This window comes from Electrona antarctica (assembly GCF_951216825.1).
Source record: "Electrona antarctica genome assembly, chromosome: 20".
In the NCBI taxonomy this organism is placed as follows: Eukaryota; Metazoa; Chordata; class Actinopteri; order Myctophiformes; family Myctophidae; genus Electrona; species Electrona antarctica.
This window is the reverse complement of record NC_136801.1, coordinates 104,373-132,313: the sequence shown is the minus strand read 5'-3', so window position 1 is coordinate 132,313 and position 27,941 is coordinate 104,373. Positions and strand designations below refer to the sequence as shown.

Genomic DNA, 27,941 nt, shown 5'->3' with positions numbered 1-27,941 from the left:
TTTAGATATTCCCTGCCGGCATGTTCTTGGGCACCTCTGTAAACCTCACCACGCCAAAACAAAAAAACTACAAATTCAGGACCCCGTGACGCAGCTGTTGAACCGGAAGTACTAGCCGATGCTATACAACGGGGTCGATGTAAAATGTGTTTTGGCGGGCCTTGATACAGTCGTAAATGGCTGATTTTACACTTGCTGAAAATAGTCGATCTACAAGCGTACAACGCGTCCCGTTGCGACGCGTTGGGAGCTTGTAGATCTGCTATTTTCAGCATGAAACAGAGTGCAAAACGGAGTACCACGCCAGTTGATTTAGTCATGAAGACCCACCCGCCGAAGGACGGCGACTAAAACTATGACAACAATGTCCAACGACTACCTTTTTTCACTGACGGAAACACAATACAAACTACAAGCTACTGTGACTATAACTATACCAAGAGATCCTGCTTTAGCAGATCTACAAGCTCACAGCTGAACATAGCAGATCTACAAGCTCACAGCTGAACATAGCAGATCTACAAGCTCACAGCTGAACATAGCAGATCTACAAGCTCACAGCTGAACATAGCAGATCTACAAGCTCACAGCTGAACATAGCAGATCTACAAGCTCACAGCTGAACATAGCAGATCTACAAGCTCACAGCTGAACATAGCAGATCTACAAGCTCACAGCTGAACATAGCAGATCTACAAGCTCACAGCTGAACATAGCAGATCTACAAGCTCACAGCTGAACATAGCAGATCTACAAGCTCACAGCTGAACATAGCAGATCTACAAGCTCACAGCTGAACATAGCAGATCTACAAGCTCACAGCTGAACATAGCAGATCTACAAGCTCACAGCTGAACATAGCAGATCTACAAGCTCACAGCTGAACATAGCAGATCTACAAGCTCACAGCTGAACATAGCAGATCTACAAGCTCACAGCTGAACATAGCAGATCTACAAGCTCACAGCTGAACATAGCAGATCTACAAGCTCACAGCTGAACATAGCAGATCTACAAGCTCACAGCTGAACATAGCAGATCTACAAGCTCACAGCTGAGCTTGTAAGATCTGCTATTTTCAGCGGGGGGGGGGGGGGGGGGGGGTTGTAAACAAATTGTAAATTATGCATTTATATAGTGCCTTTACCGATGGCGGCGGAAACAATGCAAGGCACCAACCTGCACATCAGGAGCAATTAGGGGTTCAGAGTCTTGCTCAAGGACACTTCGACACTAACTCTGGGGGAGCCGAACAGGCAACCTTGCGGTTGCCATCCGGCCACTCTACCCCTGAGCCACCGCCGCCCCTATGTTTACCATGTTTACAGGCTGCCCCCCCCCCCCCCCCCCTTACGCAGGTCAAGTGTGACTGTACCGAGGATTGCAACTGCAAGTGCTCCAAGTGTTCCACGTTCAAAGAGGAGGAGAGGCCGAAGCAGAGTCCAGACAGACAGATGGACGGTGAGCATGAACAGCTGAACACACTGTGGACTGTGGTCTGATCAACTCTGAGCACTTGTTTGAGACAGAAAACACCCAGACCACCGTTGCTCCAGACTGTATGACGGAAGCATTTATATTTTACTCGTGATCAGAGCTTCCGTTGCTCCAGACTGTATGACGGAAGCATTTATATTTTACTCATGATCAGAGCTTCCGTTGCTCCAGACTGTATGACAAGAAGCATTTATATTTTACTCATGATCAGAGCTTCCGTTGCTCCAGACTGTATGACGGAAGCATTTATATTTTACTCATGATCAGAGCTTCCGTGGCTCCAGACTGTATGACGGAAGAATTTATATTTTACTTGTGATCAGAGCTTCCGTTGCTCCAGACTGTATGACGGAAGCATTTATATTTTACTCATGATCAGAGCTTCCGTCGCTCCAGACTGTATGACGGAAGCATTTATATTTTACTCATGATCAGAGCTTCCGTCGCTCCAGACTGTACGACGGAAGCATTTATATTTTACTCATGATCAGAGCTTCCGTCGCTCCAGACTGTACGACGGAAGCATTTATATTTTACTCATGATCAGAGCTTCCGTCGCTCCAGACTGTACGACGGAAGCATTTATATTTTACTCATGATCAGAGCTTCAAGTGCTCTGATTTGTCTGTGATGTAACAGTCCACAAATCCCATATATGACATAGGAATTTGCCAACATATGTCACTGTTGAGGGATTTTTGCCTGTTTTCTTTGCGGCTCAAAAGGCTTCAGAATCAGAACAGAACAGAACAGAACAGAACAGAACAGAACAGAACAGAACAGAACAGAACAGAACAGAACAGAACAGAACAGAACAGAACAGAACAGAACATAATCAGAATCAGAATCAGAATAGAATAGAACACAGAGAAAATTCCAGACCACAGAAAATCCACTGAATGTTCAATGTTCAGCTTGTTTGTGGGTGTAATTTGCATAAAACCTAAAAGAAAACAAGAAAAATAAATTAAAATGAATGTCAAATTAATGTTATAACAGGCCGCGGTCACGGCCCATATTAATGTTATAACAGGCCGCGGTCACGGCCCATATTAATGTTATAACAGGCTGCGGTCACGGCCCATATTAATGTTATAACAGGCCGCGGTCACGGCCCATATTAATGTTATAACATGCTGCGGTCACGGCCCATATTAATGTTATAACATGCTGCGGTCACGGCCCATATTAATGTTATAACATGCCGCGGTCACGGCCCATATTAATGTTATAACATGCAGCGGTCACGGCCCATATTAATGTTATAACATGCAGCGGTCACGGCCCATATTAATGTTATAACATGCTGCGGTCACGGCCCATATTAATGTTATAACATGCAGCGGTCACGGCCCATATTAATGTTATAACATGCTGCGGTCACGGCCCATATTAATGTTATAACATGCAGCGGTCACGGCCCATATTAATGTTATAACATGCAGCGGTCACGGCCCATATTAATGTTATAACATGCTGCGGTCACGGCCCATATTAATGTTATAACATGCTGCGGTCACGGCCCATATTAATGTTATAGCATGCTGCGGTCACGGCCCATATTAATGTTATAACATGCTGCGGTCACGGCCCATATTAATGTTATAACATGCTGCGGTCACGGCCCATATTAATGTTATAACATGCTGCGGTCACGGCCCATATTAATGTTATAACAGGCTGCGGTCACGGCCCATATTAATGTTATAACATGCTGCGGTCACGGCCCATATTAATGTTATAACATGCTGCGGTCACGGCCCATATTAATGTTATAACAGGCTGCGGTCACGGCCCATATTAATGTTATAACATGCTGCGGTCACGGCCCATATTAATGTTATAACAGGCTGCGGTCACGGCCCATATTAATGTTATAACATGCTGCGGTCACGGCCCATATTAATGTTATAACATGCTGCGGTCACGGCCCATATTAATGTTATAACATGCAGCGGTCACGGCCCATATTAATGTTATAGCATGCAGCGGTCACGGCCCATATTAATGTTATAGCATGCAGCGGTCACGGCCCATATTAATGTTATAACATGCTGTGGTCACGGCCCATATTAATGTTATAACATGCTGCGGTCACGGCCCATATTAATGTTATAACATGCTGCGGTCACGGCCCATATTAATGTTATAGCATGCAGCGGTCACGGCCCATATTAATGTTATAGCATGCAGCGGTCACGGCCCATATTAATGTTATAACATGCTGCGGTCACGGCCCATATTAATGTTATAACATGCTGCGGTCACGGCCCATATTAATGTTATAACATGCTGCGGTCACGGCCCATATTAATGTTATAACATGCTGCGGTCACGGCCCATATTAATGTTATAACATGCTGCGGTCACGGCCCATATTAATGTTATAACATGCTGCGGTCACGGCCCATATTAATGTTATAACATGCTGCGGTCACGGCCCATATTAATGTTATAACATGCTGCGGTCACGGCGGTCACGGCCCATATTAATGTTATAACATGCTGCGGTCACGGCCCATATTAATGTTATAACATGCTGCGGTCACGGCCCATATTAATGTTATAACATGCTGCGGTCACGGCCCATATTAATGTTATAACATGCTGCGGTCACGGCCCATATTAATGTTATAACATGCTGCGGTCACGGCGGTCACGGCCCATATTAATGTTATAACATGCTGCGGTCACAGCCCATATTAATGTTATAACAGGCCGCGGTCACGGCCCATATTAATGTTATAACATGCTGCGGTCACGGCGGTCACAGCCCATATTAATGTTATAACATGCTGCGGTCACGGCGGTCACAGCCCATATTAATGTTATAACAGGCCGCGGTCACGGCCCATATTAATGTTATAACATGCTGCGGTCACGGCCCATATTAATGTTATAACATGCTGCGGTCACGGCCCATATTAATGTTATAACATGCTGCGGTCACGGCGGTCACGGCCCATATTAATGTTATAACATGCTGCGGTCACGGCCCATATTAATGTTATAACATGCTGCGGTCACGGCCCATATTAATGTTATAACATGCTGCGGTCACGGCCCATATTAATGTTATAACAGGCCGCGGTCACGGCGGTCACGGCCCATATTAATGTTATAACATGCTGCGGTCACGGCGGTCACGGCCCATATTAATGTTATAACATGCTGCGGTCACGGCGGTCACGGCCCATATTAATGTTATAACATGCTGCGGTCACGGCCCATATTAATGTTATAACATGCTGCGGTCACGGCCCATATTAATGTTGTAACAGGCCGCGGTCACGGCCTATATTGTTTAATTACCTTTGGAGCATAACGTATTCGCGCCTTTGATCCATGAAAATCCCCCTGAAGAAATAGTCCCATCGTTTGTTGTCGACCCGAAAAATAATCCACCGTCGTGATGCGGAACAACTACAAACAGTAATGGCGGATGGATCCCAGCGTAAAACCCCGTTCACTTGCATTGAACTACTTTTCCCAGAAGCCCTTGCAAGCTCATACAAGCTCATACAAGCTCATAGCGCGGCACTCGGTGCCGCGCTATGAGCTTGTAGATCTGCTATTTTTTTTAAATCGTGAAAATGTGGCGCAAATCTTTGAATATATATTCTTTCAGAGCGTTTTTAACTCAAATCTTCTGGGAGGACCCCTGGAATAAGATATTTTTAGACGGGAGTCGGCGGCCAATTACATACATTTTTGGGGGTCCTTGACATGAAAATGTTTGAGAACTACTGACATAGAAACATGAGGTTTTTCAGAAAACTGTCAGGATTTAGAAGACATTTGTAGAATCGTCCTCAGGTCTAAATGGGTTACCTCATTAAAAAAAGTGACCGCTGTTCGCTGTTCGGTCCCTTTCCACCAACGACCTTGTCGTTTCTGTCCCCGCCACGCAGGGAACGTGGAGCGCATCACGTCTCTGGTCCAGCACCACGTGGCCGAGGCGCGGCTCATCGAGGCCATCGGCCAGGAGCTGACCTTCCTGCTGCCGTGCCGTGGGTTCGAGCCCCGCGCCTACGCCAGTCTGTTCCGGGAGCTGGAGGAGACGCTGGGCGACATCGGCCTCAGCAGCTTCGGAGTGTCCGACACCTCGCTGGAGGAGGTGAGGAGGAACGGCCCCGAGGGGATTCCGCAAGGTCTCGCTGTCGCCCCTGGAACAACATATGTGGCCAGATTTGACTGAGGGACTGCCTTTGGATTTATTTTTTAATTTTCGTTTTTCTCATGTCATATGAAAGCAGGGAATCATAGCTTCAAATTGACATATTGGTTGTTCAGGTTGACCCACCAGTTTTGGAGATATGGCTTATAGAGTAATGTCTTGCAGAGAAACAGCGAGTTGAGAAAACAGGCTTGAAAGGTTCACTTCTGTGGTCTCTAACATTACACCTAGCTACATGTTTAAGCATTTATTTCATATTTACATGTCTTCTGTGGACTCTAACATTACACCTAGCTACATGTTTAAGCATTTATTTCATATTTACATGTCTTCTGTGGACTCTAACATTACACCTAGCTACATGTTTAAGCATTTATTTCATATTTACATGTCTTCTGTGGACTCTAACATTACACCTAGCTACATGTTTAAGCATTTATTTCATATTTACATGTCTTCTGTGGACTCTAACATTACACCTAGCTACATGTTGGGGCATTTATTTCATATTTACATGTCTTCTGTGGTCTCTAACATTACACCTAGCTACATGTTTAAGCATGTATTTCATATTTACATGTCAACACTTATTTTTTTTTAGTTTTTCTTCTTTTGTGAAAAGCTGGAATTTGCGCGTTGGCAGGCTCTCAGTCAAATTTGGTCACATATATTCAGATGGCGGTCGGCTGCAAATTACATATTTGTGGGGTCCTTAACTTGAAATAGTTTGAGAACCACTTTGACATTGAAACATTGAAACATGAGGACTTTTCAGAAAATACATTTTGTAGAATCTGGTCTCAGGTCTAAATGGGTTAAAAAATAAATCCTTCTACATCCTTAACACTTTAATTGCCCGGAACTATTTAATCCATTACATTCATGCGCCCAGTCGATTTATAAACACGGGCACCTTTTCCGGACGGACATGATATTTTTTCATAAAAAGACGGGATGATTTAGATCGCGATTTATGAACGTTTTAAGATTTTAGTTTTCATCAGCTAAACAGAGGAGGGAGTTTTTCGATGACGCCTCACTCTTGCGCGTCACCGAGGACAGCCCAGGAGGCGCGCCTGGGCTATACAGCCATGCGATCTGTTCTCGTATCAATAAATGTCGTCTTTTGGACAATACTTCGTCCTGAGCGTCGGGCGTTACTAATAGAAAGGACAAAGAACTTCGTCCTGGGCGTTCGGAGTGTTAATAGGTAGGTTAACAATAGGTAGAGCAGGTCGTCCAATGATCCATGGGTCGGCGGTTCGAATCCCGGCTCCTCCTGTCTACATGTCGAAGTGTCCTTGGGCAAGACACTGAACCCCAAATTGCTCCCGATGTGCTGGTTGGTACCTTGCATGGCTTCCGCCGCAATCGGTGTATGAATGTGTGTGAATGGGTGAATGTAATGCACAATCTATGTAAAGCGCCTTGGATAAAGGCGCTATATAAATGCACCATTTACCATTTACCATTTAATAGGCTTAATTAACATTAGTTGACTTAACGTTTAGCTGTATAAATGCTTCCCATATTAATCGTTACCATTTGTCAGTAAAAGTGTTTATTATGCAGTTTATCCTTTTAAAAACAGTCATTTCCTCCTGTTCTGTAGATTTTCCTAAAGGTCACAGCGGAACGGGAAATCAACAAATGTTCACCAGGTGAGAACAAATTATGTCCTTTATGTGTAATTTATGTCGTGTTCCATCAGCGCCGCACACCGACAACAATAGCAGCTCTACAAGCTCACAACTCGTCTTGGAGGCCATGTGTTGTGAGCTTGCTGCTATCGTCGGTTGTGAGACCGGTGGCGCTGCACATGTCGACCCCTCTCCTCCTCACCCTCTGTACATGTCAACCCCTCTCCTCCTCACCCTCTGCACATGTCGACCCCTCTCCTCCTCACCCTCTGCACATGTCGACCCCTCTCCTCCTCACCCTCTGCACATGTCGACCCCTCTCCTCCTCACCCTCTGCACATGTCGACCCCTCTCCTCCTCACCCTCTGCACATGTCGACCCCTCTCCTCCTCACCCTCTGCACATGTCGACCCCTCTCCTCCTCACCCTCTGCACATGTCAACCCCTCTCCTCCTCACCCTCTGCACATGTCGACCCCTCTCCTCCTCACCCTCTGCACATGTCAACCCCCCTCCTCTCCTCCTCACCCTCTGTACATGTCGACCCCTCTCCTCCTCACCCTCTGTACATGTCAACCCCCCTCCTCTCCTCCTCACCCTCTGCACATGTCAACCCCCCTCCTCTCCTCCTCACCCTCTGCGCATGTCAACCCCCCTCCTCTCCTCCTCACCCTCTGCACATGTCGACCCCTCTCCTCCTCACCCTCTGCACATGTCAACCCCCCTCCTCTCCTCCTCACCCTCTGTACATGTCGACCCCTCTCCTCCTCACCCTCTGTACATGTCAACCCCTCTCCTCTCCTCCTCACCCTCTGCACATGTCAACCCCCCTCCTCTCCTCCTCACCCTCTGCGCATGTCAACCCCCCTCCTCTCCTCCTCACCCTCTGCACATGTCGACCCCTCTCCTCCTCACCCTCTGTACATGTCAACCCCTCTCCTCCTCACCCTCTGTACATGTCAACCCCTCTCCTCTCCTCCTCACCCTCTGTACATGTCAACCCCTCTCCTCTCCTCCTCACCCTCTGTACATGTCAACCCCTCTCCTCTCCTCCTCACCCTCTGTACATGTCAACCCCTCTCCTCTCCTCCTCACCCTCTGTACATGTCGACCCCTCTCCTCCTCACCCTCTGCACATGTCAACCCCTCTCCTCTCCTCCTCACCCTCTGTACATGTCAACCCCTCTCCTCCTCACCCTCTGTACATGTCAACCCCTCTCCTCTCCTCCTCACCCTCTGTACATGTCAACCCCTCTCCTCTCCTCCTCACCCTCTGTACATCTCAACCCCTCTCCTCTCCTCCTCAGTACATGTCAACCCCTCTCCTCTCCTCCTCACCCTCTGTACATGTCAACCCCTCTCCTCTCCTCCTCACCCTCTGCACATGTCAACCCCTCTCCTCTCCTCCTCACCCTCTGTACATGTCAACCCCTCTCCTCTCCTCCTCACCCTCAGTACATGTCAACCCCTCTCCTCTCCTCCTCACCCTCTGTACATGTCAACCCCTCTCCTCTCCTCCTCACCCTCTGTACATGTCAACCCCTCTCCTCCTCACCCTCTGTACATGTCGACCCCTCTCCTCTCCTCCTCACCCTCTGTACATGTCAACCCCTCTCCTCTCCTCCTCACCCTCTGTACATGTCAACCCCTCTCCTCTCCTCCTCACCCTCTGTACATGTCAACCCCTCTCCTCTCCTCCTCACCCTCTGTACATGTCAACCCCTCTCCTCTCCTCCTCACCCTCAGTACATGTCGACCCCTCTCCTCTCCTCCTCACCCTCTGTACATGTCAACCCCTCCCCTCTCCTCCTCACCCTCTGTACATGTCAACCCCTCTCCTCTCCTCCTCACCCTCTGTACATGTCAACCCCTCTCCTCCTCACCCTCTGTACATGTCAACCCCTCTCCTCCTCACCCTCTGTACATGTCGACCCCTCTCCTCCTCACCCTCTGTACATGTCAACCCCTCTCCTCTCCTCCTCACCCTCTAACACGTGTGGTAGGTCGTATCTTCGGATGGTTCAACGTGCTCCATCTTGTGGTGGTGTCCTGTGGTGTGTTGTGTTGTGTTGTGTTGTGTTGTGTTGTGTTGTGTTGTGTGGTGTTGTGTGTCTCCCTCTGGTGACTGTGTGTGTGTGTGTGTGTGTGTGTGTGTGTGTGTGTGTGTGTGTGTGTGTGTGTGTGTGTGTGTGTGTGTGTGTGTGTGTGTGTGTGTGTGTGTGTGTGTGTGTGTGTGTGTGTGTGTGTGTGTGTGTGTGTGTGTGTGTGTGTGTGTCTCTCTCTCTCTCTCTCTCTCTCTCTCTCTCTCTCTCTCTCCCTGAACTGCCTCTCAGACCAGAGACTGCTCAACCAGATCTCTCGAGTCAGTCTCTTCGGAGACAACAGCGTGGCGGTTACAAAAGGTGACTGACGACTATGTATGTCTCTACGGCTGAACGGGAACAACAAAACATAGCTGTGTGTAGAACATCAGAACAACAGAACATAGCTGTGTGTAGAACATCAGAACAACAGAACATAGCTGTGTGTAGAACATCAGAACAACAGAACATAGCTGTGTGTAGAACAACAGAACAACAGAACATAGCTGTGTGTAGAACAACAGAACAACAGAACATAGCTGTGTTCAGAACAACAGAACATAGCTGTGTACAGAACATCAGAACATCAGAACATAGCTGTGTGTAGAACATCAGAACAACAGAACATCGCTGTGGAACAACATAACATAGCTGTGGAACAACAGAACAACAGAACATCGCTGTGTGTAGAACATCACTGTGGAACAACAGAACATCGCTGTGTGTAGAACATCGCTGTGGAACAACAGAACATCGCTGTGTGTAGAACATCGCTGTGGAACAACAGAACATAGCTGTGGAACAACAGAACATCACTGTGGAACAACAGAACATCACTGTGGAACAACAGAACATCGCTGTGTGTAGAACATCACTGTGGAACAACAGAACATCGCTGTGGAACAACAGAACATCGCTGTGTGTAGAACATCACTGTGGAACAACAGAACATAGCTGTGGAACAACAGAACATCGCTGTGTGTAGAACATCACTGTGGAACAACAGAACATCGCTGTGTGTAGAACATCACTGTGGAACAACAGAACATCGCTGTGTGTAGAACATCACTGTGGAACAACAGAACAACAGAACATAGCTGTGGAACAACAGAACAACAGAACATAGCTGTGTGTAGAACATCGCTGTGGAACAACAGAACATCGCTGTTGTCACAAAGAAAGAAAGAAGAACAAGGCAGAACAGATGTGTTCTGTGATGCACCACTCACTTCACAGGGGTGTGATGATGAAATGACCACCATTTGGACCTTTAGCTGCGAAAGCATCCGTTGACTATTTCGTCTCCATTTTCCCTTTCTTTCCCCCCCCATATAAATGAACACCTACTTGATCATACTGCAGCGTCACACAAAAGTAAATATGTTTGGCTGTTTTCAGTTTAGGACATAATTATTATGATGTTTTCCTCCCGACAGACGTGATACAAGTACATAATTATTATGATGTTTTCCTCCCGACAGACGTGATACAAGTATCTGCACGAGCATCTACTGTATGAGTAAACAGAATGTGTTCATCATTTTGTTCACAACTGTGTGGCCGACCGCCTGACAGAATTTATTCTTTTATTTTCTTGTCTGACAACAGCGATGTTGGTTTTGTCTTTGGCCCTTTGACTAGTTCAAATTGAACAACTGGAGCTTTGAAGAGTACGTTGTGTTGACCGGCTGTTGAAGAGGCCGTATTGCACAGCTTAACGCTAGAAGACAAAAGCTCGTAGACGCACAGCCAGGGCCGGATCTTCCATATGGGCACTTCGGGCACGTGCCCAGGGGCCCTTGAGCACCAGGGGCACCTAAAAAAAAAAAAAAAAAAAGCTCCACAGAAAATGTCCCTGCTAATCCGAATGAAATAAATGGTGTCTAAAAGGATTAGTGTTTTATTGTTGGTGAGAAGGGCAGCTGAAAAGTGCAATTGTGTGTAAAGCAGCAACAATGCGCTAGATTGGCTGTCACTCTGGGGGGGGGGGGGGGTAGGCGACCGGAAATAGGCCAATATAACGGCATAAAACGGCTCCAAAACAGCAAAAAATGTGCGCACGCGTGAAGGGGGGCCCCTCGAGCTTCAGTGCCCAGGGGCCCTCAGAGGTGTTAATCCGGCCCTGCGCACAGCGCTTTCTTTCTGACCCTAGGTTGGCTGGCTTCTTAGCTCTTCTTAGGTCTAGACCCAAACTAGTGAAAATAGCTTCTTAGCTCTTCTTAGGTCTAGACCCAAACTAGTGAAAATAGCTTCTTAGCTCTTCTTAGGTCTAGACCCAAACTAGTGAAAATATCTTCTTAGCTCTTCTTAGGTCTAGACCCAAACTAGTGAAAATAGCTTCTTAGCTCTTCTTAGGTCTAGACCCAAACTAGTGAAAATAGCTTCTTAGCTCTTCTTAGGTCTAGACCCAAACTAGTGAAAATAGCTTCTTAGCTCTTCTTAGGTCTAGACCCAAACTAGTGAAAATAGCTTCTTAGCTCTTCTTAGGTCTAGACCCAAACTAGTGAAAATAGCTTCTTAGCTCTTCTTAGGTCTAGACCCAAACTAGTGAAAATAGCTTCTTAGCTCTTCTTAGGTCTAGACCCAAACTAGTGAAAATAGCTTCTTAGCTCTTCTTAGGTCTAGACCCAAACTAGTGAAAATAGCTTCTTAGCTCTTCTTAGGTCTAGACCCAAACTAGTGAAAATAGCTTCTTAGCTCTTCTTAGGTCTAGACCCAAACTAGTGAAAATAGCTTCTTAGCTCTTCTTAGGTCCAGACCCAAACTAGTGAAAATAGCTTCTTAGCTCTTCTTAGGTCTAGACCCAAACTAGTGAAAATAGCTTCTTAGCTCTTCTTAGGTCTAGACCCAAACTAGTGAAAATAGCTTCTTAGCTCTTCTTAGGTCTAGACCCAAACTAGTGAAAATAGCTTCTTAGCTCTTCTTAGGTCTAGACCCAAACTAGTGAAAATAGCTTCTTAGCTCTTCTTAGGTCTAGACCCAAACTAGTGAAAATAGCTTCTTAGCTCTTCTTAGGTCTAGACCCAAACTAGTGAAAATAGCTTCTTAGCTCTTCTTAGGTCTAGACCCAAACTAGTGAAAATAGCTTCTTAGCTCTTCTTAGGTCTAGACCCAAACTAGTGAAAATAGCTTCTTAGCTCTTCTTAGGTCCAGACCCAAACTAGTGAAAATAGCTTCTTAGCTCTTCTTAGGTCTAGACCCAAACTAGTGAAAATAGCTTCTTAGCTCTTCTTAGGTCTAGACCCAAACTAGTGAAAATAGCTTCTTAGCTCTTCTTAGGTCTAGACCCAAACTAGTGAAAATAGCTTCTTAGCTCTTCTTAGGTCTAGACCCAAACTAGTGAAAATAGCTTCTTAGCTCTTCTTAGGTCTAGACCCAAACTAGTGAAAATAGCTTCTTAGCTCTTCTTAGGTCTAGACCCAAACTAGTGAAAATAGCTTCTTAGCTCTTCTTAGGTCCAGACCCAAACTAGTGAAAATAGCTTCTTAGCTCTTCTTAGGTCCAGACCCAAACTAGTGAAAATAGCTTCTTAGCTCTTCTTAGGTCTAGACCCAAACTAGTGAAAATAGCTTCTTAGCTCTTCTTAGGTCTAGACCCAAACTAGTGAAAATAGCTTCTTAGCTCTTCTTAGGTCTAGACCCAAACTAGTGAAAATAGCTTCTTAGCTCTTCTTAGGTCTAGACCCAAACTAGTGAAAATAGCTTCTTAGCTCTTCTTAGGTCTAGACCCAAACTAGTGAAAATAGCTTCTTAGCTCTTCTTAGGTCTAGACCCAAACTAGTGAAAATAGCTTCTTAGCTCTTCTTAGGTCTAGACCCAAACTAGTGAAAATAGCTTCTTAGCTCTTCTTAGGTCTAGACCCAAACTAGTGAAAATAGCTTCTTAGCTCTTCTTAGGTCTAGACCCAAACTAGTGAAAATAGCTTCTTAGCTCTTCTTAGGTCTAGACCCAAACTAGTGAAAATAGCTTCTTAGCTCTTCTTAGGTCTAGACCCAAACTAGTGAAAATAGCTTCTTAGCTCTTCTTAGGTCTAGACCCAAACTAGTGAAAATAGCTTCTTAGCTCTTCTTAGGTCTAGACCCAAACTAGTGAAAATAGCTTCTTAGCTCTTCTTAGGTCCAGACCCAAACTAGTGAAAATAGCTTCTTAGCTCTTCTTAGGTCTAGACCCAAACTAGTGAAAATAGCTTCTTAGCTCTTCTTAGGTCTAGACCCAAACTAGTGAAAATAGCTTCTTAGCTCTTCTTAGGTCTAGACCCAAACTAGTGAAAATAGCTTCTTAGCTCTTCTTAGGTCTAGACCCAAACTAGTGAAAATAGCTTCTTAGCTCTTCTTAGGTCTAGACCCAAACTAGTGAAAATAGCTTCTTAGCTCTTCTTAGGTCTAGACCCAAACTAGTGAAAATAGCTTCTTAGCTCTTCTTAGGTCTAGACCCAAACTAGTGAAAATAGCTTCTTAGCTCTTCTTAGGTCTAGACCCAAACTAGTGAAAATAGCTTCTTAGCTCTTCTTAGGTCTAGACCCAAACTAGTGAAAATAGCTTCTTAGCTCTTCTTAGGTCTAGACCCAAACTAGTGAAAATAGCTTCTTAGCTCTTCTTAGGTCTAGACCCAAACTAGTGAAAATAGCTTCTTAGCTCTTCTTAGGTCCAGACCCAAACTAGTGAAAATAGCTTCTTAGCTCTTCTTAGGTCTAGACCCAAACTAGTGAAAATAGCTTCTTAGCTCTTCTTAGGTCTAGACCCAAACTAGTGAAAATAGCTTCTTAGCTCTTCTTAGGTCTAGACCCAAACTAGTGAAAATAGCTTCTTAGCTCTTCTTAGGTCTAGACCCAAACTAGTGAAAATAGCTTCTTAGCTCTTCTTAGGTCTAGACCCAAACTAGTGAAAATAGCTTCTTAGCTCTTCTTAGGTCTAGACCCAAACTAGTGAAAATAGCTTCTTAGCTCTTCTTAGGTCTAGACCCAAACTAGTGAAAATAGCCAATGTACCAACGCTTTTTTTTCCACTACTACTTTTTTGTATTTATTTTGTGTATTTATTTTTTGTTTTTTGAAGCATTGGCTAGTGAATTATGGTGTGTGTGTGTGATATGAAATATGAGCTTTTATCATATTCCATCATATTCAAGTGCTTTTGGAGAGAAATTAGTCACTCTCAGTAGTAGAGCACTGTAGAGAGGAGCTGTGTGACTGTGACTGTGCCCAGCTGATGGTCGTTGATGCTCATTAATACATCAAGGAAGGCAATTATGTTTCTGCACTGTGAAAAGTAATGCTACTTCTTTTGCAATGTAGTTAAATACAAAAATGTGAAAAAAGCTTGCGGGGGAAGATAAATTATATACATTTTAAATAAACTGTATAATCTTTCTGGAAAATATTTTTTGTTTAAAATATCGTGAAAACTCGTATAGTGAACCTCATATCGTGATACGAATGGTATCGTGAGTCGAGTGAATCGTTACATGCCTACTGACCACCTGCTGTGTTGTTGTTGTCATGCAGAGCCAGGAGGAGGGGGGGTGTCCCACGCCAACGGCCAGGGCCCGTCCTCCTGTGAGCCCCACGTGGCGGCGGGGGGAGGGGACAGCAGCGCGGCGGGCCGCGGGTCCTACCGGGTCAGGGGGCTGCCTCTGGTCGTCAAACAGTTCTTGGCTCTGCTGATCAAGAGGTTCCATCACGCCACGCGCTCACACAAAGACTTCTTCGCCCAGGTGAGGAGAGGTGGGACCATATACATAGACGCCCCTTCCGGCTCTGAGGCGTGTGTCACCATTGAAGGCACAATTTTCCCGACATTCCTTGCAAAGCATTAGCGGCGTAACATAAGTCCTGGAAAAGACGCGCTGTGATTGGCCAGTAGTCACTTGAGTGACAGCGAGAGACATGGAGGAGTCACATGAGTGACGTCACTCGGGCAGCGACGCAGTCGCCTTCAGCAAATGCCTTCAGCACTTCTAAATAAGAAAGCTGCGGAGAACTGTTGCTTTGTGTTCACTCTTTAATGTTTTCTGTTAGTAATCTAATCCCCCCTGGCTCTGATGTTGTATTGTTAATAACTTTGTTGTTTGTGTTTGTTTGTTTGTCTTGTTTTGTAATGTATATTGTCATGACTGTTATAAAGATTTGTTAAAAAAAAAAAAACCTTCAGCACTGCACTTCCGCCTTCATTGGGATACACGTCGCTCCAATGAACTGCAGCGGCAAATGAGGCATCTATGTATATATGTCTATGGGTGGGACCCCCCTATGGGCTTGTTGTTTTGAGAGTGAGAGAGAGAGCGAGAGAGAGAGAGAGAGAGAGAGAGGTATGTGGCTGGACGGATGGCTCTGTTTGTTGAGCCCAGAGCCATAGAGTAAGACAGAGTTACGAAACTCTGTTCACTTCATGGGGCTTCAGTCCAATGGAGGCTCTCCTACATAGACTTCTATTGGCTTCAGTCCAATGGAGGCTCTTCTACATAGACTTCTATTGGCTTCAGTCCAATGGAGGCTCTCCTACATAGACTTCTATTGGCTTCAGTCCAATGGAGGCTCTTCTACATAGACTTCTATTGGCTTCAGTCCAATGGAAGCTCTTCTACATAGACTTCAATATTGGCTTCAGTCCAATGGAGGCTCTCCTACATAGACTTCTATTGGCTTCAGTCCAATGGAGGCTCTCCTACATAGACTTCTATTGGCTTCAGTCCAATGGAGGCTCTCCTACATAGACTTCTATTGGCTTCAGTCCAATGGAGGCTCTCCTACATAGACTTCTATTGGCTTCAGTCCAATGGAGGCTCTCCTACATAGACTTCTATTGGCTTCAGTCCAATGGAGGCTCTCCTACATAGACTTCTATTGGCTTCAGTCCAATGGAGGCTCTCCTACATAGACTTCTATTGGCTTCAGTCCAATGGAGGCTCTCCTACATAGACTTCTATTGGCTTCAGTCCAATGGAGGCTCTCCTACATAGACTTCTATTGGCTTCAGTCCAATGGAGGCTCTCCTACATAGACTTCTATTGGCTTCAGTCCAATGGAGGCTCTCCTACATAGACTTCTATTGGCTTCAGTCCAATGGAGGCTCTCCTACATAGACTTCTATTGGCTTCAGTCCAATGGAGGCTCTCCTACATAGACTTCTATTGGCTTCAGTCCAATGGAGGCTCTCCTACATAGACTTATATTGGCTTCAGTCCAATGGAGGCTCTCCTACATATACTTCTATTGGCTTCAGTCCAATGGAGGCTCTCCTACATATACTTCTATTGGCTTCAGTCCAATGGAGGCTCTCCTACATAGATGGTGGTGGATCAGGGGTAGAGTGGCTGGAAGTTCGAACCCTGTGGGCTCCCCCAGAGTTAGTGTCGAAGTGTCCTTGAGCAAGACACTGAACCCCTAATTGCTCCTGATGTGCTGGTTGGTGCCTTGCGTGGTTTCCTCCGCCATCGGTGTATGAATGTGTGTGTGAATGGGTGAATTGATGCACAATCTATGTAAAGCGCCTTGGATAAAGGCGCTATATAAATGCACCATTTTAGACTTTTAGACTGAGAATGGGGACAACAAATAGGGACAAGTCCTGGACCGGAAGTAGGCAGAAATGCATTGGACTCGGGGCAACAGCCCAGCTTTAATGATCTTAAATCCCTTTATTTTAGATTGTTTTGTACTATAGTACAACATTAGAGAGACTTTAGTTGTCACTGTGCAATACTTTAAAACAGTTGTCATGTTGCACACGTGCCTAAAGATTGCACTTATTTGCGCCGCCCTCGTTGAAAACAATGCATTTCCAAGTCTAGCTTGTCCTTCTCCATCCAGGCTGCATGAACAGGTTTCTGCCCCCTCAAGGGCGGCTGTGGCTCAGGAGGTAGAGCAGGTCGTCCAATGATCCATGGGTCGGCGGTTCGAATCCCGGCTCCTCCTTTCTGCATGTCGAAGTGTCCTTGGGCACGACACTGAACCCCAAATTGCTCCCGATGTGCTGGTTGGTACCTTGCATGGTTTCCGCCGCAATCGGTGTGTGAATGTGTGTGTGAATGGGTGAATGTAATGCACATCTATGTAAAGCGCCTTGGATAAAGGCACTATATAAATGCACCATTTACCATTTAGTTGAGGTCATGGACAGTCACATTCGCCAGTGGTGGAAAGTAACTAAGTACTTTTACTTAAGTACTGTAATTAAGTAAAATTTTGAGGTATTTGTACTTCACTTGAGTATTTCCAATTTCCAGTACTTTTACTTCTACTCCACTACATCTCAGAGCCAAGATTTGTACTTTTTACAATTATTTGAAAACTTTAGTTACTAGTTACTTTGGCGATTTTAATTTTGATTAGAAAACATACATTAACCACTTCAACCCTACACATTTCGGCCATTTGAAAATAGCCGATCGACAAGCTCACAATGCGTCGCAACGCGGCGCATTGTGAGCTTGTCGATCGGCTATTTTCAATAGACTTTTACACATTTTGAACTTGTGAAGTGGGACATTCTGCAATATGAGTACTTTTACTTTTAGTACTTTAAATACATTTTGATTGCCGATACTTTTTTTTCAATTCCGTACTTTTACTTGTAACAGAGTAGTTCTAAATTGCAGTATTGGTACTTTTACTTAAGTAAAACAATTGAGTACTTTTCCCACCACTGACATTCACTGAAGTCATTCTCCCGGTGCTGAGAAGGTCTCACATTCACTGAAGTCATTCTCCCGGTGCTGAGAAGGTCTCACATTCACTGAAGTCATTCTCCCGGTGCTGAGAAGGTCTCACATTCACTGAAGTCATTCTCCCGGTGCTGAGAAGGTCTCACATTCACTGAAGTCATTCTCCCGGTGCTGAGAAGGTCTCACATTCACTGAAGTCATTCTCCCGGTGCTGAGAAGGTCTCACATTCACTGAAGTCATTCTCCCGGTGCTGAGAAGGTCTCACATTAACTGAAGTCATTCTCCCGGTGCTGAGAAGGTCTCACATTCACTGAAGTCCTTCTCCCGGTGCTGAGAAGGTCTCACATTCACTGAAGTCATTCTCCCGGTGCTGAGAAGGTCTCACATTCACTGAAGTCATTCTCCCGGTGCTGAGAAGGTCTCACATTCACTGAAGTCATTCTCCCGGTGCTGAGAAGGTCTCACATTCACTGAAGTCATTCTCCCGGTGCTGAGAAGGTCTCACATTCACTGAAGTCATTCTCCCGGTGCTGAGAAGGTCTCACATTCACTGAAGTCATTCTCCCGGTGCTGAGAAGGTCTCACATTCACTGAAGTCATTCTCCCGGTGCTGAGAAGGTCTCACATTCACTGAAGTCATTCTCCCGGTGCTGAGAAGGTCTCACATTCACTGAAGTCATTCTCCCGGTGCTGAGAAGGTCTCACATTCACTGAAGTCATTCTCCCGGTGCTGAGAAGGTCTCACATTCACTGAAGTCATTCTCCCGGTGCTGAGAAGGTCTCACATTCACTGAAGTCATTCTCCCGGTGCTGTGAGAAGGTCTCACATTCACTGAAGTCATTCTCCCGGTGCTGAGAAGGTCTCACATTCACTGAAGTCATTCTCCCGGTGCTGAGAAGGTCTCACATTCACTGAAGTCATTCTCCCGGTGCTGAGAAGGTCTCACATTCACTGAAGTCATTCTCCCGGTGCTGAGAAGGTCTCACATTCACTGAAGTCATTCTCCCGGTGCTGAGAAGGTCTCACATTCACTGAAGTCATTCTCCCGGTGCTGAGAAGGTCTCACATTCACTGAAGTCATTCTCCCGGTGCTGAGAAGGTCTCACATTCACTGAAGTCATTCTCCCGGTGCTGAGAAGGTCTCACATTCACTGAAGTCATTCTCCCGGTGCTGAGAAGGTCTCACATTTCCTAAAAGTGTATATAGTGAGTTAGTGTGACGTGTAAACATGAATACCAGTAAAAGTACTGTGCAGGTGTTAGGGGTGTTAGGGCTGTAACGATATAGTAACTGCATCAGAACATCTATTTAAAAAAAATAAAAATCTATGCAGTAATCCTGGTCTCTAAACTGCCTCCCCCTGGCCAGCCGGGGCGCCTGATGGAGGGGAAAGGAACTGGTTGGAATAACGTGTTCCTTCCACGCGCTATACGTCCAACCAGGGAAACTCCCCCCTGTCAGGTGTAAAGGAGCTCGAGTTCAAGTCCGTTGCTCTCCCCATGTCCCCCATATATTGGGACTAGGTTGGCGGAGGGTGTGTAGAGCCCAGGATCACATTAGATAATTGACACAGGGGTGAAAAATGGGTTACAAAATCGTGGGATAAAAAAAAAATTATAAAGAAAAATCTATTTTAATTTCAAGAATTGAAGTATATCGAAATGAAAACAGCAACAATTGCTATGTATCGAATCGTTTTGCAATGTAAATAATCGATTGCATCAAGACTACGTTTTGGTATTTAGCTATTTGAATTAGAAAAAATAGAAAATATATATATAAATAATATATATAAATATAAATATAATGTATTTTCCAGAGAATCACTGTGTTTACTTATTTATATCCAAATTCATACATTTTCCCTTAAAAAAACTGCACTATCCACATTATTTAATTTTTGCTAAATAGTTACTGTATCGATTTCAAATCATTGAATCGTATCGTATCGCCATTATGAACCAACATCGTCCATGTATCGTATCGTCAAACATGTATCAAAATGTATCGTTAAATGGTAAATGGTGCATTTATAAAGCGCCTTTATCCAAGGCGCTTTACATAGATCACATTCACCCATTCTCACACACACACACACACACACACCGATGGCGGAGGAAACCATGCAAGGCACCAACCTGCACATCAGGAGCAATTAGGGGTTCAGTTTCTTGCTCAAGGACACTTCCACACTAACTCTGGGGGAGCCCACAGGGTTCGAACTGGCAACCTTGCGGTTACCATCCAGCCACTCTACCCCTGAGCCACCGCCGCCCCCCTAGTGGCCACTCTACCCCTGAGCCACCGCCGCCCCCCTAGTGGCCACTCTACCCCTGAGCCACCGCCGCCCCCCTAGTGGCCACTCTACCCCTGAGCCACCGCCGCCCCGACTACATCCCTATTGAAAATGTATTGAAGTAGCAAAAGTAAAAGATGCACCATTGTCCCCCTATTCACGAGCTTTCAGATGTATAAATTAATGTACCATTTATTTACCATTTTTCTTTTTTTTCTTTTTTTCTTTTTGACCATTTCTTCTAGATCGTGTTGCCGGCCACCTTCGTGTTCCTGGCCCTGACGTTCACTCTGATCGTACCGCCATTCGGGGAGTACCCCAGCTTGACCCTCACGCCCTGGATGTACGGCCCAGTTCAGTTCACCTTCTTCAGGTAGAGAACCACCCCCTCACCCCCTGGATGTACGGCCCAGTACAGTTCACCCCCTTCAGGTAGAGAACCACCCCCTCACCCCCTGGATGTACGGCCCAGTTCAGTTCACCTTCTTCAGGTAGAGAACCAGCCCCTCACCCCCTGGATGTACAGCCCAGTACAGTTCACCTTCTTCAGGTAGAGAACCAGCCCTCACCCCCTGGATGTACGGCCCAGTACAGTTCACCCCCTTCAGGTAGAGAACCACCCCCTCACCCCCTGGATGTACGGCCCAGTTCAGTTCACCTTCTTCAGGTAGAGAACCACCCCCTCACCCCCTGGATGTACGGCCCAGTTCAGTTCACCTTCTTCAGGTAGAGAACCAGCCCTCACCCCCTGGATGTACGGCCCAGTTCAGTTCACCTTCTTCAGGTAGAGAACCACCCCTCACCCCCTGGATGTACGGCCCAGTACAGTTCACCTTCTTCAGGTAGAGAACCACTCCCTCACCCCCTGGATGTACGGCCCATTTCAGTTCACCTTCTTCAGGTAGAGAACCACCCCTCACCCCCTGGATGTACGGCCCAGTACAGTGCACCTTCTTCAGGTAGAGAACCAGGCCTCACCCCCTGGATGTACGGCCCAGTTCAGTTCACCTTCTTCAGGTAGAGAACCACCCCTCACCCCCTGGATGTACGGCCCAGTACAGTGCACCTTCTTCAGGTAGAGAACCACCCCCTTCAGGTAGAGAACCACTCCCTCACCCCCTGGATGTAAGGCCCAGTTCAGTTCACCTTCTTCAGGTAGAGAACCACTCCCTCACCCCCAAGGAAGCTTTGAGAAGGAAGAGAAGTGGTCACGTGACTGGGCTGCGCCATGACACTTTCATGGACACTTTCATGGGAGCCAAACTCACACCGGAAGTGCAATGATCACCTCACCGGAGCGGTGGTCACCTCACCACCGGAGCGGTGGTCACCTCACCACCGGAGCGGTGGTCACCTCACCACGGAAAATCCAGACTATGAATAGGCCTTGACTCAGTGAGTGAGTGAGTGACAGACTGTTTTCTTGCCTTTTCCTTCTCTGTTTGCAGTAACGAGCGCCCGTCGGATCCACAGATGAGGTATTTCGGAGAGGTGTTGCTGGACAAGCCTGGCTTTGGGGCTCGCTGCATGGCCGGAGAACCACTAGAGTGAGTCGTTGAAAACTAGACTAACACTAAAACATTCCAGGTGACCCAAATGTGACTAAAACTAGACTAACACTAAAACATTCCAGGTGACCCAAATGTGACTAAAACCAAAATTAAGTTTCAGTCCAAAGACTTCGTCACCGCTAAACCCCTTATCCCTAGACTTTTTTTTTTTTTTTTTTTTACTATTTTGCTAAACATTTTTTAATAGTTAAAATGGACAGTCTACAAGCTCACAACGTGTCAATGTCGATTGGCTAGTTGAACTATTGATATGATATGATATAGTACTTTATTGTCAGTTCACACTGACCCAGCAGCCAAGTATGCAGAACACATATACACGCAAAGAACAAGATAATTTACATACATAAAGACATGAAGACAAGAGCAATATGTCCACTGCCTAGATTACCCCGTGGCTACTACGCAACTCCTGATTAAGCCTCAAGGTCGACTGGTGGACAAAGGACCTCTTTAGTCTGACATTATTGTATGCAATAAAAAACAAACATGTTATATAGTAAATAGTAAAAAAGGAAAAGCTTGTAGACTGGCCATTTTAACTATTCAAAGATGTTTTGAAAAATAGTTTAAAAAAAAAGGCAAAGAAGTTTAGGGATATAAAGGGGTTTAGCGGTGACGAAAGTGGAGCCCCATGACTAACCCATTTTGGGGCGGGAACCCCTTTTGGTGTTCTAAGCATTATGTTATACTTTAGCTATTTTTGCCAATTACATATAATTCAGTTGTGTGTGTGTGTGTGTGTGTGTGTGTGTGTGTGTGTGTGTGTGTGTGTGTGTGTGTGTGTGTGTGTGTGTGTGTGTGTGTGTGTGTGTGTGTGTGTGTGTGTGTGTGTGTGTGTGTGTGATACAGCTGCGCCCTCTGGTGGTGGGCGGGTGGTGTTACAGCGTGACACACAGACATGATCTGCTGGGTCTCATAGTAAATGCTCACTGCGTTCGCAATCACTGCGTTCGCAATCATGATTTAGGAGACTGCGTTCGCAATCACTGCGTTCGCAATCATGATTTAGGAGACTGCGTTCGCAATCACTGCGTTCGCAATCATGATTTAGGAGACTGCGTTCGCAATCACTGCGTTCGCAATCATGATTTAGGAGACTGCGTTCGCAATCACTGCGTTCGCAATCATGATTTAGGAGACTGCGTTCGCAATCACTGCGTTCGCAATCATGATTTAGGAGACTGCGTTCGCAATCACTGCGTTCGCAATCATGAATTTTGTAGAATCTGGTATCAGGTTGAAAATGGGCCAAAACTAAAGTATAAATGTTCTGCCAAAAACAACCCGGGTCTCTTCTCCCCCCCGCCCCCCCCCCCTCCCCCCCACAGAGACTTCCCCTGCAACAACATCACCACAGAGTGGGAGATGCCCCTGGTGAACCCGGCCCTGATAGAGATGCTGGAGGGTCCGGGCTGGGGGTCCCAGCTCAACCCGTCCCCGCCCTGCCAGTGCAGCACGCCACGGAAGCTCTCCATGCTGCCCGTCTGCCCCGAGGGGGCCGGGGGGCTGCCCCCCCCACAGGTGGGTGGGGTGGGGAGGGGAGGGGGGCTGCCCCCCCCCCCCACAGGTGGGTGCGTGAGATGGGGAGGGGGGCTGCCCCCTCCACAGGTGGGTGGGGGGAGGGGAGGGGGGCTGCCCCCTACCCCGGGGGGGTGGGTGGGGGGAGGGGGGCTGCCCCCCCACAGGTGGGTGGGGTGGGGAGGAGGTCAGGTGGGTGGATGGGGGGAGGGGAGGGGGGCTGCCCCCTCTACAGGTGGGTGGGTGAGGGGGGTCGGGGAGGCGAGGGGGGCTGCCCCCCCACAGGTGGGTGGGGTGGGGAGGGGAGGCGGGCTGCCCCCCCCCACAGGTGGGTGTGTGAGATGGGGAGGGGGGCTGCCCCCTCCACAGGTGGGTGGGGGGAGGGGGGCTGCCCCCTACCCCGGGGGGGTGGGTGGGGGGAGGGGGGCTGCCCCCCCACAGGTGGGTGGGGTGGGGAGGAGGTCAGGTGGGTGGATGGGGGGAGGGGAGGGGGGCTGCCCCCTCTACAGGTGGGTGGGTGAGGGGGGTCGGGGAGGCGAGGGGGGCTGCCCCCCCACAGGTGGGTGGGTGGGGTGGGGAGGGGGTCAGGTGGGTGGATGGGGGGAGGGGGGCTGCCCCCTCTACAGGTGGGTGGGTGGGGGGAGGGGAGGAGACAGGAAGAAAAACAACAAAAAAAGTGTTTGCCGTTTTTTTTCTTCTTTCTAATTATTCGTTCGGCCCGAAAAAATGTTTGTTGTCATGATTTGTCACAACTCGAGTTGGCGTTGTACGAGGCTTAAAAGGTCTTAAAATAAATACTTTTTGAAATGTCTATGAGGAAAATGAGCGGGGAATCATTTCCTGGGCCCTGGTAGGGGGCGGGACTGGGCCCTGGTAGGGGGCGGGACTGGGCCCTGGTAGGGGACTGCGCCACTCTATATTCTCTGACAGAGAATGCACAATCTTTTTATTTATAGTTTCACAAGATAGTATTTACCCAAAGTGTTCATGTAATACAGCTCTGTTTTATTTTATTCCTATTTATATTCAATATTTATTCCACTTCTGCTTTGGCAATGTTAAACGTACGTTTTCTCATAAATAAGCTCCTTTGAATGGAATTGAATTGGTATTCCTCCTGGAGACACACAAGAGAAGAATCCTGTGTGTCCAGAGGGTCCAGACAGTGATAATGTAACTCCTCCTGTGTGTCCAGAGGGTCCAGACAGTGATAATGTAACTCCTCCTGTGAGTCCAGAGGGTCCAGACAGTGATAATGTAACTCCTCCTGTGTGTCCAGAGGGTCCAGACAGTGATAATGTAACTCCTCCTGTGTGTCCAGAGGGTCCAGACAGTGATAATGTAACTCCTCCTGTGAGTCCAGAGGGTCCAGACAGTGTTAATGTAACTCCTCCTGTGTGTCCAGAGGGTCCAGACAGTGTTAATGTAACTCCTCCTGTGTGTCCAGAGGGTCCAGACAGTGATAATGTAACTCCTCCTGTGTGTCCAGAGGGTCCAGACAGTGATAATGTAACTCCTCCTGTGTGTCCAGAGGGTCCAGACAGTGATAATGTAACTCCTCCTGTGTGTCCAGAGGGTCCAGACAGTGATAATGTAACTCCTCCTGTGTGTCCAGAGGGTCCAGACAGTGTTAATGTAACTCCTCCTGTGTGTCCAGAGGGTCCAGACAGTGATAATGTAACTCCTCCTGTGTGTCCCGTCCAGAGGATCCAGACCACGGGAGACGTCCTGTTGGACCTGACGGGCCGGAACATCTCTGACTACCTGGTGAAGAGTTACCCTAGTCTGATCAGAACCAGGTAGAGTTACCCTAGTCTGATCATTACCAGGTATCTATATACAATTTACAATTTACAATTTACAATTTAGGCATTTAGCAGACGCTCTTAATCCAGAGCGACTTACATTAAGCAATATACTAGTCTCATCAGAACCAGGTATCTGTATACTAGTCTCATCAGAACCAGGTATCTATAGACTAGTCTCATCAGAACCAGGTATATATATACTAGTCTCATCAGAACCAGGTATCTATATACTAGTCTCATCAGAACCAGGTATCTATATACTAGTCTCATCAGAACCAGGTATCTATATACTAGTCTCATCAGAACCAGGTATCTATATACTAGTCTCATCAGAACCAGGTATCTATATACTAGTCTCATCAGAACCAGGTATCTATATACTAGTCTCATCAGAACCAGGTATCTATAGACTAGTCTCATCAGAACCAGGTATCTATAGACTAGTCTCATCAGAACCAGGTATCTATATACTAGTCTCATCAGAACCAGGTATATATATATATACTAGTCTCATCAGAACCAGGTATCTATATACTAGTCTCATCAGAACCAGGTATATATATATACTAGTCTCATCAGAACCAGGTATCTATATACTAGTCTCATCAGAACCAGGTATCTATATACTAGTCTCATCAGAACCAGGTATCTATATACTAGTCTCATCAGAACCAGGTATCTATATACTAGTCTCATCAGAACCAGGTATCTATAGACTAGTCTCATCAGAACCAGGTATCTATATACTAGTCTCATCAGAACCAGGTATCTATAGACTAGTCTCATCAGAACCAGGTATCTATATACTAGTCTCATCAGAACCAGGTATCTATATACTAGTCTCATCAGAACCAGGTATCTATAGACTAGTCTCATCAGAACCAGGTATCTATATACTAGTCTCATCAGAACCAGGTATCTATATACTAGTCTCATCAGAACCAGGTATCTATAGACTAGTCTCATCAGAACCAGGTATCTATATACTAGTCTCAACAGAACCAGGTATCTATATACTAGTCTCATCAGAACCAGGTATCTATATACTAGTCTCATCAGAACCAGGTATCTGTATACTAGTCTCATCAGAACCAGGTATCTATATACTAGTCTCATCAGAACCAGGTATATATATACTAGTCTCATCAGAACCAGGTATATATATATACTAGTCTCATCAGAACCAGGTATCTGTATACTAGTCTCATCAGAACCAGGTATATATATACTAGTCTCATCAGAACCAGGTATATATATATACTAGTCTCATCAGAACCAGGTATCTATAGACTAGTCTCATCAGAACCAGGTATCTATATACTAGTCTCATCAGAACCAGGTATCTATAGACTAGTCTCATCAGAACCAGGTATCTATATACTAGTCTCATCAGAACCAGGTATCTATATACTAGTCTCATCAGAACCAGGTATATATATACTAGTCTCATCAGAACCAGGTATCTGTATACTAGTCTCATCAGAACCAGGTATATATATACTAGTCTCATCAGAACCAGGTATCTATATACTAGTCTCATCAGAACCAGGTATCTATATACTAGTCTCATCAGAACCAGGTATCTATATACTAGTCTCATCAGAACCAGGTATCTATAGACTAGTCTCATCAGAACCAGGTATCTATATACTAGTCTCATCAGAACCAGGTATATATATACTAGTCTCATCAGAACCAGGTATCTATATACTAGTCTCATCAGAACCAGGTATCTATAGACTAGTCTCATCAGAACCAGGTATCTATAGACTAGTCTCATCAGAACCAGGTATCTATAGACTAGTCTCATCAGAACCAGGTATCTATATACTAGTCTCATCAGAACCAGGTATCTATATACTAGTCTCATCAGAACCAGGTATCTATATACTAGTCTCATCAGAACCAGGTATCTAATATACTAGTCTCATCAGAACCAGGTATCTATAGACTAGTCTCATCAGAACCAGGTATCTATATACTAGTCTCATCAGAACCAGGTATCTATATACTAGTCTCATCAGAACCAGGTATCTATATACTAGTCTCATCAGAACCAGGTATCTATAGACTAGTCTCATCAGAACCAGGTATCTATATAATAATAATAATAATAATAATAAAACTTTATTTGTATAGCACCTTTCATGACATGAAATGCAGCTCAAAGTGCTTTACACAAAAAAGAAAAGAAAAGCAGGGCATAAACAATACAGTGAGGACATGAATATTTTTTTTTTAAAAAGACAGATAAATCAATTAAAAGCAAGGGTGTAAAAGTGGGTCTTGAGCTGAGCTTTAAAAATGTCTACAGAGGCTGCCTGTCGAAGGTACAGTGGGAGTTTGTTCCACGCCGTCGGCCCGTAGAAGCAAAAAGCTGCTTCCCCGTATTTTTTAGTTGCCATTTTTTTAGGCAAAGCGAGCAGGCCAGCAGTGGAAGACCTTAGGGGGCGGTTTGGGACATATTTCGGCAGGCAGTCATGTAGGTAGGAAGGTGCGAGACCATTGAGAGCTTTATAAACAAGTAAAATAATTTTAAAATCAATCCTAAAAACAACCGGAAGCCAGTGCAATGAGGCCAAGACTGGAGTAATATGTTCTCTCATCTTAGTTCTAGTTAAGACTCTGGCTGCTGCATTTTGGACAAGTTGTAATCTGTCAGTTGATTTCTTAGGCAATCCAGAAAAA

General features: G+C 45.9%; 1 protein-coding gene across 1 annotated transcript in view; it reads left to right on the top strand.

Annotated features, from left to right (window-relative positions):
- The window catches only part of LOC306912809 (retinal-specific phospholipid-transporting ATPase ABCA4-like), a gene marked incomplete at its 3' end in the record, with an annotated part of 193,394 nt that overhangs the window by 71,840 nt on the left and 93,613 nt on the right, over positions 1–27,941 (top strand). The window contains exons 23-31 of the mRNA XM_079489265.1: positions 1,359–1,461; positions 5,409–5,614; positions 7,287–7,335; positions 9,647–9,715; positions 14,897–15,105; positions 20,599–20,726; positions 21,802–21,900; positions 23,256–23,448; positions 25,150–25,244. Coding sequence (XP_079345391.1) covers positions 1,359–1,461; positions 5,409–5,614; positions 7,287–7,335; positions 9,647–9,715; positions 14,897–15,105; positions 20,599–20,726; positions 21,802–21,900; positions 23,256–23,448; positions 25,150–25,244 — 1,151 coding nt within the window. The remainder of the gene's footprint in view (positions 1–1,358; positions 1,462–5,408; positions 5,615–7,286; positions 7,336–9,646; positions 9,716–14,896; positions 15,106–20,598; positions 20,727–21,801; positions 21,901–23,255; positions 23,449–25,149; positions 25,245–27,941) is intronic.